We start from the raw sequence: 17,406 nt of genomic DNA on the forward strand, positions 1-17,406 counted from the left end.
GAAGAAAGAAATCTTCTGAGAGCCAACATAAGTTTATAAAATTTAATCAAAGACCTATTTGAAACATAAATATCAGATGATAATGAAATGGATACCTAAACCAATCAAGATAAAAAAACTAAACATAGCGACACATTCATCCACTACTGTTAAGTAAACGTGTATATGAAGCCTAATTAGCCTAAAGTCCCTCCAAGCTGATGTGCAGGGCTGAAAAAAGAAATTTGGCTCAAGTTGCTGCAGCAAAAATGTCACACATCTGTCCACAATAACTGCATATGTGTAATTTTGAAATCCATTTTATTTAACTGCCTTCTTTTGCTTTTAGGAGAAAATTGGATCACATCTTAGGTCATGTATTTCTGCAGAAACAGAAAATTCTAAATGTTTCAAAAACTTTTAAGTTGTTTCTTTTAATGTTCACCCAAGTGTGGCCCTGTTACTGTTTAATGTTTTGACATTTGGTAGACACAGTTATTAACCTTTTCTTTGAGGTATATAATAAAGGTATATAGGTAGGTTATAGGTATATAGGTACGTTATAAAGGTATACTGATAATCAAAATCAGAGATAGTCATAGTCAGAAATCATAATCCTGGGAACATTGCAGGAAGTAATATAAAAATCCCATTGCTTTTTGTAAATTATTGTAGGACTTATCGATCTAGTTTTATCTTTATCTTTAAAAGTCCGGGAACCTTAAAACGAGTATTGTAATGTTATATTTGCTGCAACCCCTGTACTTTCGATGTGACTGAAACGGAAGCTCTAGCTGTTTACGTTTGACTGACAGTCGTGCGAGCCAATCTTGTTGTCCGATTGTCACTGTCAGCCAATTAGATTACGGGGGCGGAGTCAAACGAAGTTTTTTTTCTTGGTGTTCTACTGTAAAACAAAGTTCATTTCTCCCATCGCTGACTCGTACGAAGACAACCTGAGAACATCTCTGCTGAAAGTGGTGAAGGTAACAACGTTAAACATATGTTTTAATTAAATCCAGAGATTTGGGCTCTTGTGTTGTGCATTTTACACGTTAATAAAAGGAATGTACGGATTCTGTTTTGAACTTGTTATACAAGTGCTGTAACGCCTTTACTGTACGTTTTTTCTCTCTCTAGTCAGACACCACGTTACTACAACATCCAAGTGTGTTCATTTATCTTTGTCTCTCCTTTCCAGGAAGCATGGCTCAAGTCAACAAAACAGCAACAGACAGCACTGGTGAGTGCTTTACTCTATCATACACCATGACAGAGTGACAATATTCAGAGTGACAATAGAGTGACAATATTCAAAAGATGTGCATTCCTATAAACAGTTTTGTGTTCAATCAAACAGGAGTCCAGTTCTTACAGCAGTATGTAAAAGTGAAGCTGTTATGAAGAAAGCAGGTTTAACCGCCTGCTGAAGTCAGAGTGGCTCAGGGTGTGGTCATCACCTAAAGCAAGTTTCAAGGCTCACTTATTTCAGGACGTCTATGTTCAAGTCAAACGTTAATCAGGTCAATTAGGAGAAATAAAATATTCAAGATTCACAGAACCTTCTGCAGAACTTTAACCCTTTGTCCAGAACCTTATCAAGATTCCTTATTCAGAACTTTATTGCATGCACCTTCATGTGCATATGTTCTTTTAGCAGCCTTTGCTCCACCTGTCACCCCCCTATTAAGGGACAGGAGGACTCTAAGCTGTTGGAACACTGACTGCTTGACCCTGTAACACCAACAGTGAAGCAATTTGTGCAGCCTTTTTGTTTGGTAAGAATATTCTACACTGTTGTGTAGCTTACATTTGTGTGTGTGTGTGTGTGTTTTAGTAGCATGCCCGGAGAACCTAACAGAGACTGATGCCTTCATAAGGTAAGCAATGTCTTTTATTTAGGTTGTTATTGGCTGGAAATTCTCATTCCACTCTGGTGCTCACCTAATTACATTTGTGTTCCTTTTGTATTATCAAAGCTCTTCAGCTTTCGATCCTGCAGAGCAGTACTCTATGAAAAACAAAAGACGAGGCCTTGCGCTCATCTTTAACCAGGAGTACTTCTACTGGCGCATGGGGATGCCCACCAGGCATGGGACCAATGCTGACCGCCAGAACTTGGAGAAAAGGTACCTCTTTCTCAGTCAACTGGGAAGATGGGAAACTGTAGAACGTGTCTGCACTTGTTATAAATTGGCTTTTCTGCAGTAAAATGTCTAGTATTTCCCACTCAACTCAGTTTTGCCTCTCTTTAAGACTGTCAGACCTAGGCTTTCAAGTGCACTGCTATGATAACTACAAACAAACCGATGTCCTTGATAAAATCAGTGAAGGTAAGCACATCGTTTATTAGGTACACCTATGTAAAACTGATGCAGTCTAATACAACAGACCTGCAGTAAATCTGAAACCTTTGGTCATTTTGTCCTACCAGCTGCAGAGGCCGATCATTCAGATGCAGACTGTTTTTTGCTTGCCTTTATGAGCCACGGAGAGGATGAACATGTGTACACTCAAGATGGCAAGCTAAGCATTAAGGAAATCACAGCCATGTTCAAAGGAACCAAGTGCGAAAGCCTTGTAGGAAAGCCCAAGATCTTCATTTGGCAGGTACTGTACATGTGAACAGAACACATATCCAATCTACCTGAATGTGGGATCATTCAATTTTTGCTTAGTTGTAAATCCATAGTGGTCAGAAAGCTTTCAGAGTTAACGTGGCTATGCCGGTTGCCAGGCATGCCGTGGAAACGAGCATGACGACGCAGTGACAGCCTGTGATGCCGTGGACAGTGAAGTAAAGACAAATGAGGTAGTGGTGGACGCCTCTTCTTTACACACCCTCCCTGCTGGAGCTGATTTCATTATGTGCTACTCTGTGGCAGAAGGTAGGAGGATTCAAGCTATAATTTGATTTGACTTTATTTGATTCAGCTGATACTATAAAAGTGTAATAGTGAGCCTACTTACAAATATTTAAGACCTAAGCCTTACTAAGTGTCTTCATTGTTCTTCACTCAGTATCCTGTCTTGTCCCTTTTGTTAAGGTTACTATGCCCACCGAGACACTCTCTTTGGCTCCTGGTATGTCCAAGACCTGTGTGATTTGCTTCACAAGTACGGGGATTCCCTTGAATTCACACACTTACTTATGCTGGTCAACAGAAAAGTGTCAATGAGGAGCGTTTTAAAGTGTAGTGACCCGAAAGCCATTGGAAAGAAGCAAGTGCCTTGCTTTGCTTCGATGCTCACAAAGCAACTCTACTTTCACCCAAAAAAGTGACAGTCACTTAGAGACTTAGTCATTAAATGAGCTGGTACTTGTTTTAGGGTGAGGGGTCTAAATTGAGCTTTCAAAGAATTTTGCTGGTCTTTCTGTTTGATGTTACTAAACACTATTATTTACATCCACAGTGATCAATCACATGATTGTGAGCCTTTCCAGTGAAAACAGGGGTTATAAAATATCAGGGACAATTTTGAAATCTTAATCTTTCTGGCCAGAGATTAGCCAAAAATAAGACCACGTCTGTAACCTTAGAAATATTAAGTATATGCATACATGCGTGAGTTGTTCCTGTTATTTTGACATGACAGCTGTCATGGCACTACATTAATAATATCTTAATTTGCATGTTTTTCTTCACACCTTGCCGGGGACGTCTTGAGCCTGAGAAAGCTGTAAATGTCAGGGATATCTGGTTTTAGCAATAAATTCAGTTGCAGGGATATTTACCAGCCAAATCAAATCCACAAATCAAACGGTATCATGTAAGTTATGTGACGAGCAAATGACAGTACTAAATATTCTTTCACCTGAAAGTTAAATGCTTAACTGTGTCTTTAAAAGCACCAGAGATCAAGTAAAATCTAACATCATTTCTAGGTACTATATAAACATTTTGTCTTCAAGCTTGTTCCATCAAAAAGGGAATTCATGTTTGTGCCATTCTTTCTCTCGTAGCAGTTTACAGTAAGTTTATTAATGCACATTTGCACCAAAAACACCAAGAAACACCTGTTCTGAAAGTACCTCAGGGAGAATTTTAAAATGTACCGTGGACCTGGAATTAATTTAGCTGTGTTACATGATCTGAGTCAGGAAAAACTAAGGTGTGGGCACATCCTGTTTTTCCCTATTACTTCCTCAAACAGTTTTTACTTGTTTTTGGGGCAAAATATTTAATATGCCCCAAAAATCATACACAAATCTGCATCTTATCATCTGTCCACTTGTAGAAATTAAAATCACACATTCAAGAATTTCTGCAAAAGACACTGCAGACAGAGGAGTCTCCTAACAATCGGGGAAATTGGTTTTATTTCAGTGTTTATTCAGACATGATTAACATCAATATCAAGATTGTAAACAAAATGCATGATGATATGGATTCTTGGTAAAAATGTGCCATTATCAAAATAAAGCAGAAAAGTAGTTTTTGCCCCAGATTGTAGAACCATCACTGACCAATCTTCATAGCGTTGTTCATGACTTCGGCTTAATATGTTCAAGTGGCAGCTGAAGCTGAGTTGAATATCTCAGACGTCTCAGGTCTTCCTCCACCTGATTTACAAAACACATTAATAATGATTTATACTATGATTTTGGGAATTTAAGTTTTTGTTTTTACACTTAGTTGTATAGTTTCATATGTTCTTCCTGCATAAGTTTGAAATCTGTACCTGTGTAGAATGAAAAAAGTCAACAAATAAACCAACCTGTTCCAGTTCATCCTTCAGTTCATTGTATTTTGTCACATTAAATTTCTTCTTGCTGGCCCCCTTATAAAAGTAATGCAGGAACTGTCTGTCTTTAGCATCTGGATATACATAATCCTAAGAAGAGATATAAATTAGACTTCCTATTAATGCAGAATGAAACAAGTATGCAAATATAATCAGGACTGTTAATTAAATATGTTAAATATGAATCTACATCGAACAGACTGAATCAGTTGCAATAAAGAAGGGAAACGAGGCAAAGCAGCTAGCAAGGTTCTTTTCCAAATTAACTGCAAAAATGATCATTTAAAGCTTAGAGGTATGTGCCAAACCATTTCTTGGCTGGGCTTTGTGACTTCTCAAAGTATCTGCTGGTCATCTGGCAACCTCACAGTGACAGATTGTATTACGTTTGGACAATTCCACATTAGTTGTTTCCCCCTTTTAGTCTGCATGCTGGGCTAAGCTAAATGGCAGAATGATCTAGTTTCATATGTTATTAAAAGATATGGGAGTGATATTAATCTTCTATTTCAATACAAACAAACAATAAAAAAACAGTATAGCAAATTTACCCAAACATATGTGCTTAAATTAATAGACATTTTAAATTGAAAAAGAACAAAACCTTTGACTTTTGTCACAAGACTTGCCTGTTTTGTAAGGACATAATAAGCAAAGACTCCAATGCTGGTGGAGTAGGTGAGGAAGTAAGTGACAGGCTCCATGACGTCCCATGAATAGACCCACCAGGTGAGCCAGGCTAGAGCACCACCCTGCACGGATAACAGTGCCAAACCAGTCCAGAGCACCTTGGATGTCTTCATCTCTGCTTTTTGGCAAAGCTGTGCCTTCATCTGTGAGAAAACAACAAGGGGGGGAAAGGTTATTGGCTAATTTGTGAAAACCTGCCTAACAAAATGAAAAGGACAGAAATTGGTCTTATTCGGTCCCAACAGGCAAAGGTATGTACAGTAGTAGAAGATAAAAAATGTTTTTACACACAACGTGTCGGTTATTGTACCGTCTCAAGTGGGGAAAGTTCTTGTTTGAGATGGTCCAATTTTTCCAGCAACTGTCTCTCCTTTAGCAGGTGGTGTTCAGGCAGATGGAGCGCTGTGTGCAGCAGATGCACCAAATGCTTTAGGTCCTCTGTCTCGGTGGTATGCTCTCTGGATGTACACACTGCAACAGAGGGCACACCAGTGTAGATGAGGATGGGCAGGTGAGATAAAAATGTGACATTCGTCATGCCTGGAGAGATAGTAACTGCTATTTATGAGCAAGACTAGGTGCAACTGCAAAGCAGAAAAATGATAATATCATTTCTGGCTGGAGAGAAATGTATTTCTACCTGTTTCACATGACTGAACATCATAAACTGCATCATTGATGATGAGCTTGAAGCCCTTGTTCAGCAGAGCTTCTAACAGTGTGGTGCTGGCAACACGCTCTCCATCTGTCAAAGAAGAGCAAATGTACAACTCGTTACTTGTATCTCAATCATATAACTACATCAAATGCTCAGCCCAAATAGTTTCTGACAGAATAAACACAAACAAACACACAAATCAGAAAGTAGAAACAAAAATGCTTAACGGATCACTTCAGCCGACACCATAGAAACCCTCAGAGACCTGGCAGAGAGTCAACATGTTACAGTTTGAACAACGTTATTCACAACTGCAAAGCCAGTTCTTAGAAATCAGACTTGAGGGAAAATTTACATGCATGGTCACTACATTGAGCACCAAAAAGAATAACACGTGGTACAAGAATAGCCTTTGTTAAAGCCCTAGAGAAATGAAAAGCACACAACCTGTCAAACCAGGCTGCCATGCTGCAACAAAACAGACAATACCTGAGGAATGTGATCAACAAAGTATGTGCATAGCTAACATATGTTAAGTACCTGTGGAGAAAACAGAAGCTGTAACTCCAGGATCCTCTTTCTGCAAATCGCCGATCAGATCTCCAACATTCATCAACATGGGTCTAAGGAAGAACAAACACTTCTCATTCCTGGATGGTAGTGGAACCTCGAGAGCTAGACGGCCATGTTTGTACTTTAAAGACACATCTGCGACACAATAAGGAGAAAAAAATCAAATTTTTGAGGGATGAGGGTTTGTGGTCGGCCGTTTAACAAACAGGAATACATGAAATCACAAACAGGTTAGCCTTGTAATTTACGACAGCTTATTTTCATGTGAAAGTAATAACAGCGTATTACCACTTGAGGGCGGGACTGTGCTGTAGAAAAGAGCTTGGCAATTTCCGAGGACAGGACGCCTCAGTTGAACCTGAAGTGAAAAAGAAAGAAGAAATGAAAAACATAGAAGGCAAGAAAGCACAATGGAAAAGAAAGAAAAAGTGTTTTTGGTCCATTCAGTTTATTTGTGCCAAAAAGTTGTTTTCTACATTGGGTGGAAGTGTAAAACAGGGCCACTGGATTAAGAAAAGAAGCATATTAAAAAATATCCACTCAAAAACTGCCAACAAGCCACATCAATTAAATGTTTTGGGCTGTGCTCTGAGGTCGCTGCTTTTACGCTAATACGAAATTCTTTCTATTACCTCTGCTCCTTTTTGCCTTTCACTTTCTATCTTCTAACAGTTGCGTAACCTGACTGGCTGAAGTACTGATTCTGCTGATGAAACCTGCTCTTTTTTTTGCTGATGTGCAACTTTTGATTTGAATTCAGGCTGCAGTAGTTAATGCATGATGAAATGCCTGTGCCTCTTACAACAAAATGTACTATCAATCAGCAATCAGCTAAACCACAAGTCCGCCCACTCTCCTGATAGTGGAGAATGCCTCTATAGGGAAAAGCTCATTATTCCAGTCAGTAGGAAAGCTTCTGTCCTGTATTTGGCATTCCTTGAGTGTTGTCTTTTCCCTTTACATGCAAACTTGTCTTTCAATTCAATATTCAAAGTCACTGGGGTGTGGTACAAAGCAGCTAATTTAGCATTAGGCCACATGTAAAGAATTTTAATGTGGATAGGTGATGCTCAGTCATAACAGAGTCATGACACACAATGTGGCATTGTCATGGATGTGGCGACCACTGCCTACACACCCCCATTGTCCTCCAACAGGGAGTCTATTCAATCAATATCGCATTAAAGAGGTAAAAGAGAGCTGTCCATTTTCATAGGCTGAGAGAGCAGACAAAGCTGGATGTACAGTGGCAGAGCAGCAGTCTCTCACTCTGCAATAGTTAAGAGATGAGGCTCTAATAGGAAAAACAATATTCACGTATAGCAATGAATAACAATCCACCAGACTAGAGGCTTTTCTCTGAGTGGTAACTTGAACCACAAAGATAAAAGTGCAGGATGTACCACAGTCACAACATGCTGAAACAGATGTATAGACGCACCTTAAAACTATTTTTGTTACAAAAAGATTAGCTACAGTTTTGATTTACCAGTGTTTGTTAGCTTGCTAATGAAGTAGTGCACAACACCATGAAAAAAAATGTGTTTTTATTTTTACTGTTTATGCCAAAATGAGTCAAATGAGACAGATCTGAGCTGCTGAGCTTGTGCGAAATACCCTGATGTCATTGTACAGCTGAAAGCAATAACAACGATTTGCCACCTACACATCATCACACCAGCTCTCTGGACAGTGGAGATGAGGATTATTATTATTATTATTTTTTTAGATCCATACAAGCACTATCACAGGTGTTGATATGAAGTGGGGTTTATCTCTTTTAAGTACTTAGCTTGTAAAATGGTTTTATCAATGTCTCTCGAGGCCCTTTGGTAAAATTGAATAATAATCTTGCTGTTGTCATCCTGGTTATCACAGCTTGGACGTGTGGTTAAGTGTTTACCATTTACCCTGCAGCAACAAGCCAGTGATATGGGGTTGAAAGAAGTGAACATTTAGCAGGAAGGGAGTGTCTACTAAAGACACTACTGTGCTGCAGTATTGACTTTGAAAGAACCAGTGTTTCGAGAGCTGGATTAATACAAGGGGTCAAACTACAGCATTGCTAGGCCTTGACTTCTTCCATCTGGATGATTCTTTCTTCCACCTATTGTGAACTTCTCCAAAGAGCATAGGCTATTGTACAGAATGTGTCTCATTGTGCTTTAAAGATTGTATTACATTTTTATATATTTTGATGTAGTATTCTTTCTAGAAACTCAATTAGGAAACAATCTCATTATTTTGTAAAAAAATAAATAAAAAAATCCATACTGCCATAAATCAGTCCCACCAACTTATTTGCCTAAAATAGCTTTATCCAAAGGTTCCTAAAGGGGGAAATCTGAGGATCACAGGAGGATTAAGCAAATTCCGTAAGACTGACAAATATTGACTTTTCTTTAATATTGTGTTTTTATAAAAAAGTTACCCAGCGTAAACAAACTACACTAAATTGCTTAATGGAGAGAAGGTGAACAAAAGGGTTAGAGAGCCAGTTGTGTTTTTCTATTTTCTAACCACTTCTGAAAACGAGCTCCTCTATCTGCTCAGTCTTTCTGTTTCTTTACTCTCTTTGTTGTTTTCATTTTCTTCTTGGTTCAATCCCACTTCCATACTCCATGACATTAACAAATTAGCTGGTCAAAGCACATCTCTACACAACGCGTTCCTGAGATGTGGGAGGTGTGCATGTTGGGGACTGCGCGACCTACGGTCACCAATAATTCCCCTCTCTGCGTAGGTCTGTGTAGACATTTATGTGTTTTGATAGATAAGCATAATTTCTCTTTAAGGAAGTAGCATAAAACCCTTACAAGCAGTCTAAAAGGAATCACAAGGAGAACAAAAATGCTATAACATCATGTGGAATCATGAGAAGCAGCAACATGTCCACTGCAACTTGAGGGAGGGGACAAAAAAGAAAACAACAACAACAAAAGAAAAGAAAAAAGGAGATATTTTGTGTTTGGGAGACCAATGATCAGAGGCAAGTTATGAGCTATCAAAAGCCGCTACACAAAGGGTGTCTCACAATGAATGGCGGAAACACTTCACCAAACTTGGCAAAGCGTCCTAGAGACAGATGTCCACATCTGTACAAAGAATTCAAGGCTAGAATTTTAGTTTAATTTTCTGAGAACATGTCATCAAAATGAGATGTTACTGTAAATTTTTGTGAGTTGCAGCTGCAAACATTCAGAGGCTAAAGATGCCATAGTTCATAACATGAGCTGGGTGCTGTTAATTGTTAATAAGCAGGATACTAACATAACTCTTAGCCTGGCAGAGATTGTGTGTGCCGCAGCCTCTGTTGTTTTCTCAAAGCCATGTTATACCTCATAATTTAGATCCTCTAATTGTTTTCACTGCATCAGCATGAGAAAGAGGATGTTAAACAGGACAGACAGGTGTAAAGTACACAAACACACTGAGCCAACCTAGCTTTTCAGAGGCACAGAAAACATGACAAAAACTGCAGTAGAGATGCTATACCACAATGTTTTCAATACAAATGATGCCTTTATATTACTTGAAGGCTCCATTTCATTCTGAAATACATTAGTTTATGTTTTGCCATAATATTGAAATTTGTATTAAGATCCATGGCATTGGTATCAAAACACTGTACTGTATACTGTATAAAATCATATTGTCTATCCAAGATACAGTTGTACATAACTATGGTACACCTGAAACCTGAATTCTGTGACTGTTTATTAAACAGCAAACACATTATCAGGACATAAAACAGCCCAGCACAATACTGATGTACTCCCCTTACTGCAGCAGCCAGTGTGCTTCATTAAACTGAGTGGTGCAGGTGCTGACTGCCAGCATACAGTAGGTGCATAAGAGTAAAATGTGTGTGTGTAAAATGTGTCATTACATTTCATGCCAAAATAGTTTAACAGGGAAGTGGGATGAGCAGCATTGTACCCAGCTGTCCTGCTAATATGGAAACAGCAGATTTGGAACTAACCATTAAGGGCGAGGCAAGTATTAGTTTCTTTACTGAATGGGAGTGTGTATGTGTGCGCAAGATCAGTGACCAGAGTCAGTTCAACAGCTGACTGCCTCTAGTTAGTTTATATGCAATGTGCACACAAACCAATCCTGTTCAAAAGGCTTCTGTGGCTGATACTGCAGCTCCAGGGCTGTTATAAATAATAGTCCATTTCCACAGCTCTGTGTTATTACTGTCTGAAGCACAGTTTCAAATGCTCTTAAACACACTATAATAATACACTTTACGATATATATTGTTTCTACCATTTTCTCTGGCTCGAAAATTGAAGCCATGCTGTACATGTCGACAGTATAACAGAGTAGCACACACTAGGTTACATCTTCCAAAATGCCCATATAGTTGTATCAACATATCTCTAAGATTTGAAGAAAAACTAACCTGAACAGTGTACATACATTTAAAGGGAGTAGTGTTATGAGACAGGAGACCCCTAGATTTAAGTTTACAGTTTAAGTTGAAAACTAAGAGCACCTTGAATTGTCACAGGCTTTTTTTTTAAAAAAAAAAAAAAAACACTATTGAAAGCAGCAGGCAAACCTTCTGTCTTCATTAGGCTCTGATAGACACATAGGGAACAAGTGCAATAATGCTTTATATGTGCCTTGAGGGGTAGGTCTAATTACTGCTACAAAATGATAACCTAGATAACCCAGACAATCCTTTGGTCAAGCAATTGGCTTTGGCTCTGTAAGGCTGTACTTTTGATAAATGCCAACAATAGCATTGGAACAACAGCATATTCAACTTTCAGTCAAATGAAATTATATTTACAAGATAAGGTTTACAGTGTAAAGCATGTGCAGCTGCCATTGTAGGTCAGTGGATGAGTGTCCACTTACCTTTGTCACATTTACATCACATTTTAACAATTTAAACAACTTTTCTAGCCATACATAATATGGGTTACTACAGGTAACCCATAGTAATCGGTGTACACCAAAAGGATTTTGGAATTATCGATTTGTCACAGAAAAAAAGATAGAACCACCAGCTTAGGGAACAGGGAACACGTGGTCAACAATAATCACTTTTTATTACTAATTCACTTCTACAACACCTATAAACACTGGCACTGGACTGGGATCTGACACAGATGAGGCAAGAGAAAATCTAGATAAATACTTTTATTTATGATGGCAGACTATGAAGAAATAAAGTTAACGTTGGTAATGTTGACCCAATACATGACTTACAATCATTGTTCAAATGGTGATTAGAAAAGTTTTAATTGTTTAAATATTTATTTTTAAGACTTACATCTAAGTTCACGAAGGATCAACTCTACCTCTGCTTACTTACACATTACTTAATTAATAGACATGTACAGCCTACACAAACCCATACACAACAACACAGAAGTACCAGCCAATCATGCCTTCAATCTTTCTGCATAAAACCTGCTGAGGATGTGGGCTCCTCTACTCTACGTGATAATTAATGTCACCACTGGCTGCTCAGTAGATCTGTCTGTTTGACTAGTCAAACCACATTTCCTAATTACACAACCAATCAATATTCTGAGTGCTGGGTGGTCACTGACTTTTCATTGTCCTTTACACATTTCTGTCAATTTGAATTTGCCTGTGCTCCTGCTCCTCATCACCAAACAGTTTCCTCCAAATGTTCCTTCTCATAATAATCAGCTGAAGGTGTATTTACCCTTTGAGCTACGCATTTCTTATTTATACCCAAACCAAAGGGAAAAGAGATAAGAAAAAAATGATGGAAAGAAAAAACAAAGCAATATGGTCACACACTGCCATTTTCTTCTTCTGTAGTAAGGCAAACCAGGGCTTCCTGCTTGAGGAATGATGTGGGTTATCATTGTGACAGGCACATCATTTTCCCTGCAGTCACCAAGCAGATCACTCAGTTATAAATTCTGTCACAACTGAGCTATGGCTGGTGGCTTTTGACTTCCTTAAGTTATCTCTTCCCATTCTTGCAACAGGTCTGACACCACTAAGCAAAAGGAAAGTGACATATATTCATGCACACATGTAATTATGACTTTGAGTACTTTGCAGGCTTGACTTAATGGGTATGTGTGATCAATGCCCTAAAGGCTGGAGTGAAAAACGAAGGCTGCCAAGTGGAGAAATTGAATTACTCCATGTTGTCATCATGACTGAGAACAGGCAGCACTCTACCATGAAAATAATTTGCATTGAAGCATCTGTCTTCTGTTATGAAGTTAATGATCTGGTTGGGTTAGGAGGCTGAGGAGAAAATAGAGTGGGCAGAAGGTAACAGTGGGACGACAGAATGAAGGTAACAGAAATGTCTGTTTGTAAAGCACATTTCATGCAAGTATGACAAATTAAATGGTTGACAAGTTAAACAATAAAAACTCTTTAAATGTTTACTTACTGCATACTAACTCAATAAAGAATACAAAAACAAAAGGATACACTTTGTTCTCATGTACAAGATATTAATTGTTTAAAGGAAGCTGTGTCTTTACTGTGTGTAATATAGAGTAAGAGTCAGGACTTTTCTTTATTTATGATCAAATTTATGAGATCAGGACTTTTGTTCTTAACGTTAATCACCACTCAGCCCAAACCCATATTTATGACTGACTCATGATGACACATCGAGAAACTCTAAGCTACAGTAACAGCACTTTGCCTGGCAGCAAAGTATAATGCATGCAGCTGAATGCTGAAAAGCATAGGACAAAACGTGGGTCACTAATTTTTAAATTCATGTGACAGTCACAAGGGTCCAGGGCATCCAGATAAAAATTATTGCTCCAGAGCAAAAACCAACATTCCATCCAGAATTAAAACCCAAAGCTACCATGAAAATGTTGCCTTTGCAAACCTGAGTGAATAATATGGCCCTATTAGATTCCTAAATTTCTTTGTTTTACAAACACCTCTAAAGACTTTCATCACTTATTATCACACAGTAAAGTGCTGTGAACCATAACAGGTTTGCTATGGGACTGCTGTCACAAAGAGCTGTTTCAGTGGAGTTATTATCACATTTGTTTTCATTTCATAGCCAAAGGTTTTATGTGGTGTGGCCATGTTGTCTGTAATAGATATTGTTTAATTTGATGAATTCAGTAATGTCTTATTGGCCTCACTTACTGTATACTACAAATGTTGATGACAAGAGAGAATGTAGACCATAAAATGTATCTTACCAGTGCTTTCTATTTTAGTCATAAGAATAACACAAAGTTGTTCTAATATAACAACATTTTGGGGATAAGGAAGAAAGTTCTATTCTATTTCTGTGGATGCTGCTGTAATAAAGAACTGCCAAAGTTCCTGGCACAGTTAGTCTTGACACAGAAAAAAAAAAGTAAAACCTCTTCCATGTTGACAATTCAGCAGATGGAGTGAGTTTTTCAAAATGTCCTTCTGTGACACACTGATACCCGTCTGAATCGTGTTGATGTTTTAGGGATTTACCATTTCTGTGAAACAGCATATATTTTAGGCAGAAAATTATTTTGGATTTCACTAGGGTTTCGGAGATAGTGGGTTCTGGGATCACAAGGTCTACAATTAAGATCCAATCAAATTATTTCATTGTTTCCAAATGCAAAGACAACTTGGGACAATGGGACAAGGAATGAGGACTGACCCCTGTATGCACATATTTTCTACATTGATGTTCTGTGAGGGTGGTTCCTTTCTGAGTTTGAGTTTGAGAGATACAAGTCAGAAGACACTAACATCCATGTGTTCTTCTCCATGCCGGCATGTATTTAAACTGACATGGTTCATCACGCTGAGTTCTGTCTTCAGTTCTTCCAAGATAGTAACACTCTAAGTAAGATGGAAACTTTCTATAACACTGGTACACACAAAAACTAGAATTCTGGTCTAGCTAGCTAGTTGTAGCTATCCAGATAGTCATCAGCACATCCAGAAGCTACAGAGCTGAGCTAAAACGGTTCACAAACATGGTAACCTGATAAGTGCATATCTTTAATTATGATTGCAGTGGTTGCTGAAAGCTCCAATTCAGCTTGTTCTAAAACCACATCTCTTTTTAATATCACACTGTTGATTTTATGTGTTACTGTTCATTTATAGGCACTGAAAAATGAGCAGTGACCGCACAACAAACTTAGTATTAGACTACCAAAGCTCACACAAATGCTCCTAAGCACTACAGCTCTCAGTTATATTTCTCACTCCATCATATAATGCTTAACTGTATAGCATTACAGGTCTGTAGATACAGACAATGTCTGTATTACTTACTGGTATAAAAGCCAAACTCCCTATAGCTGCCTTGTCAAATGTTGCCTTGGCAATCTTCTCCTGAAGGCAGATTTTAAGGTGCTTTGTCTCCTGAGAAGTCTTTCTGGCTAGTGGTTAGTTTTACAAAACTAATATGACATAAATATGACAACTACACTAGCCCAACAGAGCTTGTGTATTATTTATGAACTGCTAACTTCTCACACCAAATCTGTTAACACTGCACTATACTTGCAGTTATGGGAGGTATATAAAAAACAAGAAATTGAGAAAGGATTTATAAGTTAATCAGATATATAAAAGGTAAATATTCAGGAAAACGTGTATTTCCATGTTCTCAGCCACAGCTTATGTAGTGAATAATTCACTGGCTGCCACCTAAAATTTACCACTTATTAGAAACAGTCTCATACAAAATGAAGAACTTGCTTTCTGTATTGTAAAAACATTTTTTTGTATGCATCAATTTTTTCTGACTTGTCAGCAGCCTTCTTATTACACTTGCTAATGTAAAGAAACTGTGGTTCACCAATCCTTCGAAAAACATTGTTATCCAATATCTAAAGCTTTTATTTTCTTATAAGGAAAACTCTTAATAGCCCAGGATGACCCTTTTCCATTCCAATCTTTCTCCGATATTTCCTTGACACCTGTAAACTGTCCTATTCAAATAAAGGGAAAAAGTCGACAAAAAAAAAAAAAAATCAACAATACCATAAAATATCAATTTATCCACAGAAACATATGAACATGTTCCTCCTGTATAATGAAATTATTCTGCTATCCATGTTTATGAGTAAGAATCTAACCCTTACAATAAAAACATTTCGGTGAAAATATGACTGATGATATGAAAATATGAGGAAGAGGAGTACAGTTTTTGAAATAAAGGCTGAGTTAATTAGTGTTTCTGGGCCATCTGAAACTTTACATTTTTTGGTGGTCAGTGGGTAGCTTTACGAACACTTTGCTTGCAATTTGTAATTTGAAAAAAGGAACACTGCAACTTCCTGCAATTTTATAAACAGTATGGTCCAGTCTAAAATTAGGCCTTATCTTAGTCATTCTAGCATGTGGGAGTGAGTCATGACAACCTGCCCATCAGAAATAATATGTTTTTCCTCCCTCAATCCTAGTATATGTGCTATCGTGACATTCAGCTGTATTCTCTCTGCACTGCCACAGTACTTGAGGTGTCGACCTGGGGAACTGCCCGATGACAAACTTAGCTGACCTCTGCAAATCCTTACAATGAATGACAACACTGACAATAGACTGAGAATAGAGTATTGTATGTATTTTAAACTGCCCACAGCTCAAAAATACAACTGTGAGTAGAGCAACGCTGCAAAAACCCGGTAGTGATACTTGAGGGTTTTACTTTCTGCAGCATTTCCTCTGCACTGCACTCCCCATTTGGTAATCTGTGCAAACAATTAACTTGTATCTTTCTGAATGATGAGCAATGAACTATATAAATATGTATATAGAAATATAGATAGACAGATGAGCACCTGATGACGCACAATACTGACATTTAATACAATAAGATACTAAACGTCACACTGTTAGCTGCAGAGAATAGCAATGTCAGTGATTTCTCTTGAGATAGTGCATGGAAAGGCACCTAAAGTGTATAATTATATTTAGCAGTCTAATCATGTCTCTTTCTCCAAATGGCTGACTGAACAGCAATCTCAGAGGAATAATTGAATAAGAGCGGTTTCAGGGAGGAGATAATGTACAGTGATGATCAGTCCTAAACACTTTTTAAGGTTGATTAGCTTGATAAGTCATGTCAACATGCTTAGAATAACCTGGTTGTGTAACAAGTTATAGGTGAGACAGTCAGATGTAAAGTGAATTGACCACATTAAAGCACAAAGTTTTAAGTTTGCGTCAGTTTTAGGACAGGCCAAGAAAGATCTGCGACAAACAAAGGGCTGACGAACAGAAATTCCTGTTTGGACGGTGCTCGGCATGGCTGAAGTTAGCTAACGTTCCTCTCCGTGTTGCCTTCACAGAAGCAGGAAACCCGTTCAACCGAAGAGCCTGACAGACTTAGCGGGTACGGTGGTGAAACAATACCTATGAGGAATTGAATTATTTAGTTAGACGGGTTTTTGTTTTTTTTTACCTGCTGAAGAAATGTACTCGGACTAACAGTTTTGAGACCGCAGTGAAGAGGCTGAAGACTTCCCAAAAGTCCCGCCGTAACTTTGCCGAGCATCCGCACCGCAGCCATCGTCAGCCGTTAACCTTCGTTCCCTAGCTGCGTTGACGGGGCATACTGGGTTAAGATACGTCCACAATGCGTGTCCCACAGCCCGGTTTTCTCCTTAGAAACAAGCTGCTGTCTGTGTGGATGACAGCTACGGGACAGAGGGAGGCGCAGCCTAGCTTGGGCCGCATACCATTTCCTCCTGATAACAGGCGCGCTCCTTTCCAGAATCCGCGTCCTTTGTGTCCCTCTTTTCTTCTCGTTGCTGTGTTTCGCGTGAGGC

The 17,406-nt window shown here is 38.5% G+C and overlaps 2 protein-coding genes across 4 annotated transcripts; one reads left to right on the plus strand and one right to left on the minus strand.

The window, feature by feature from the left end:
- The first annotated feature begins 841 nt into the window (after nucleotides 1-841).
- Nucleotides 842-4,711, plus strand: LOC137123473 (caspase-6-like). Of its 2 annotated transcripts, none has more exons than XM_067497218.1 (8): nucleotides 842-965; nucleotides 1,181-1,222; nucleotides 1,820-1,859; nucleotides 1,959-2,108; nucleotides 2,236-2,312; nucleotides 2,414-2,589; nucleotides 2,717-2,867; nucleotides 3,027-4,711. In XM_067497218.1, the coding sequence occupies exons 2-8, from the start codon at nucleotides 1,186-1,188 to the stop codon at nucleotides 3,260-3,262; spliced, it is 867 nt and encodes a 288-aa protein (XP_067353319.1). In that variant the 5' UTR covers nucleotides 842-965; nucleotides 1,181-1,185; the 3' UTR covers nucleotides 3,263-4,711. The 2 variants fall into 2 exon arrangements, with proteins under 2 accessions (XP_067353319.1, XP_067353318.1); XM_067497217.1 differs by having other exon boundaries at nucleotides 844-965; nucleotides 1,817-1,859.
- LOC137123472 (calcium uniporter regulatory subunit MCUb, mitochondrial-like) lies at nucleotides 4,293-17,361 on the minus strand. 2 transcript variants are annotated; one of them, XM_067497215.1, is made up of 8 exons: nucleotides 17,040-17,361; nucleotides 6,935-7,004; nucleotides 6,614-6,781; nucleotides 6,056-6,160; nucleotides 5,726-5,955; nucleotides 5,355-5,558; nucleotides 4,699-4,815; nucleotides 4,293-4,543 (listed from the first exon to the last, which is right to left on the minus strand). In XM_067497215.1, exons 1-8 carry the CDS (start codon nucleotides 17,145-17,147, stop codon nucleotides 4,466-4,468), a joined length of 1,080 nt encoding a protein of 359 aa, XP_067353316.1. In that variant the 5' UTR covers nucleotides 17,148-17,361; the 3' UTR covers nucleotides 4,293-4,465. The 2 variants fall into 2 exon arrangements, with proteins under 2 accessions (XP_067353316.1, XP_067353317.1); XM_067497216.1 differs by having other exon boundaries at nucleotides 5,726-5,886; nucleotides 17,040-17,347.
- Between the last annotated feature and the right edge of the window lie 45 nt (nucleotides 17,362-17,406).

This window comes from Channa argus, chromosome 3 (genome assembly GCF_033026475.1).
Source record: "Channa argus isolate prfri chromosome 3, Channa argus male v1.0, whole genome shotgun sequence".
NCBI lineage: Eukaryota > Metazoa > Chordata > Actinopteri > Anabantiformes > Channidae > Channa > Channa argus.

Bases quoted from the DNA above. Each gene is read 5' to 3' on its own strand.
- LOC137123473 (XM_067497217.1), top strand. From the start codon at position 1,186: ATGGCTCAAGTCAACAAAACAGCAACAGACAGCACTG. The intron at 2,313-2,413 runs GTAAGCACATCG...TTGTCCTACCAG, and splicing joins CCTTGATAAAATCAGTGAAG to CTGCAGAGGCCGATCATTCA. The intron at 2,590-2,716 runs GTACTGTACATG...GCCGGTTGCCAG, and splicing joins CCAAGATCTTCATTTGGCAG to GCATGCCGTGGAAACGAGCA.
- LOC137123472 (XM_067497215.1), bottom strand. From the start codon at position 17,147: ATGGCTGCGGTGCGGATGCTCGGCAAAGTTACGGCGGGACTTTTGGGA. The intron at 6,161-6,613 runs GTACTTAACATA...CTTCTTTGACAG, and splicing joins AGCTTCTGTTTTCTCCACAG to ATGGAGAGCGTGTTGCCAGC. The intron at 5,559-5,725 runs GTACAATAACCG...GTTTTCTCACAG, and splicing joins AACTTTCCCCACTTGAGACG to ATGAAGGCACAGCTTTGCCA.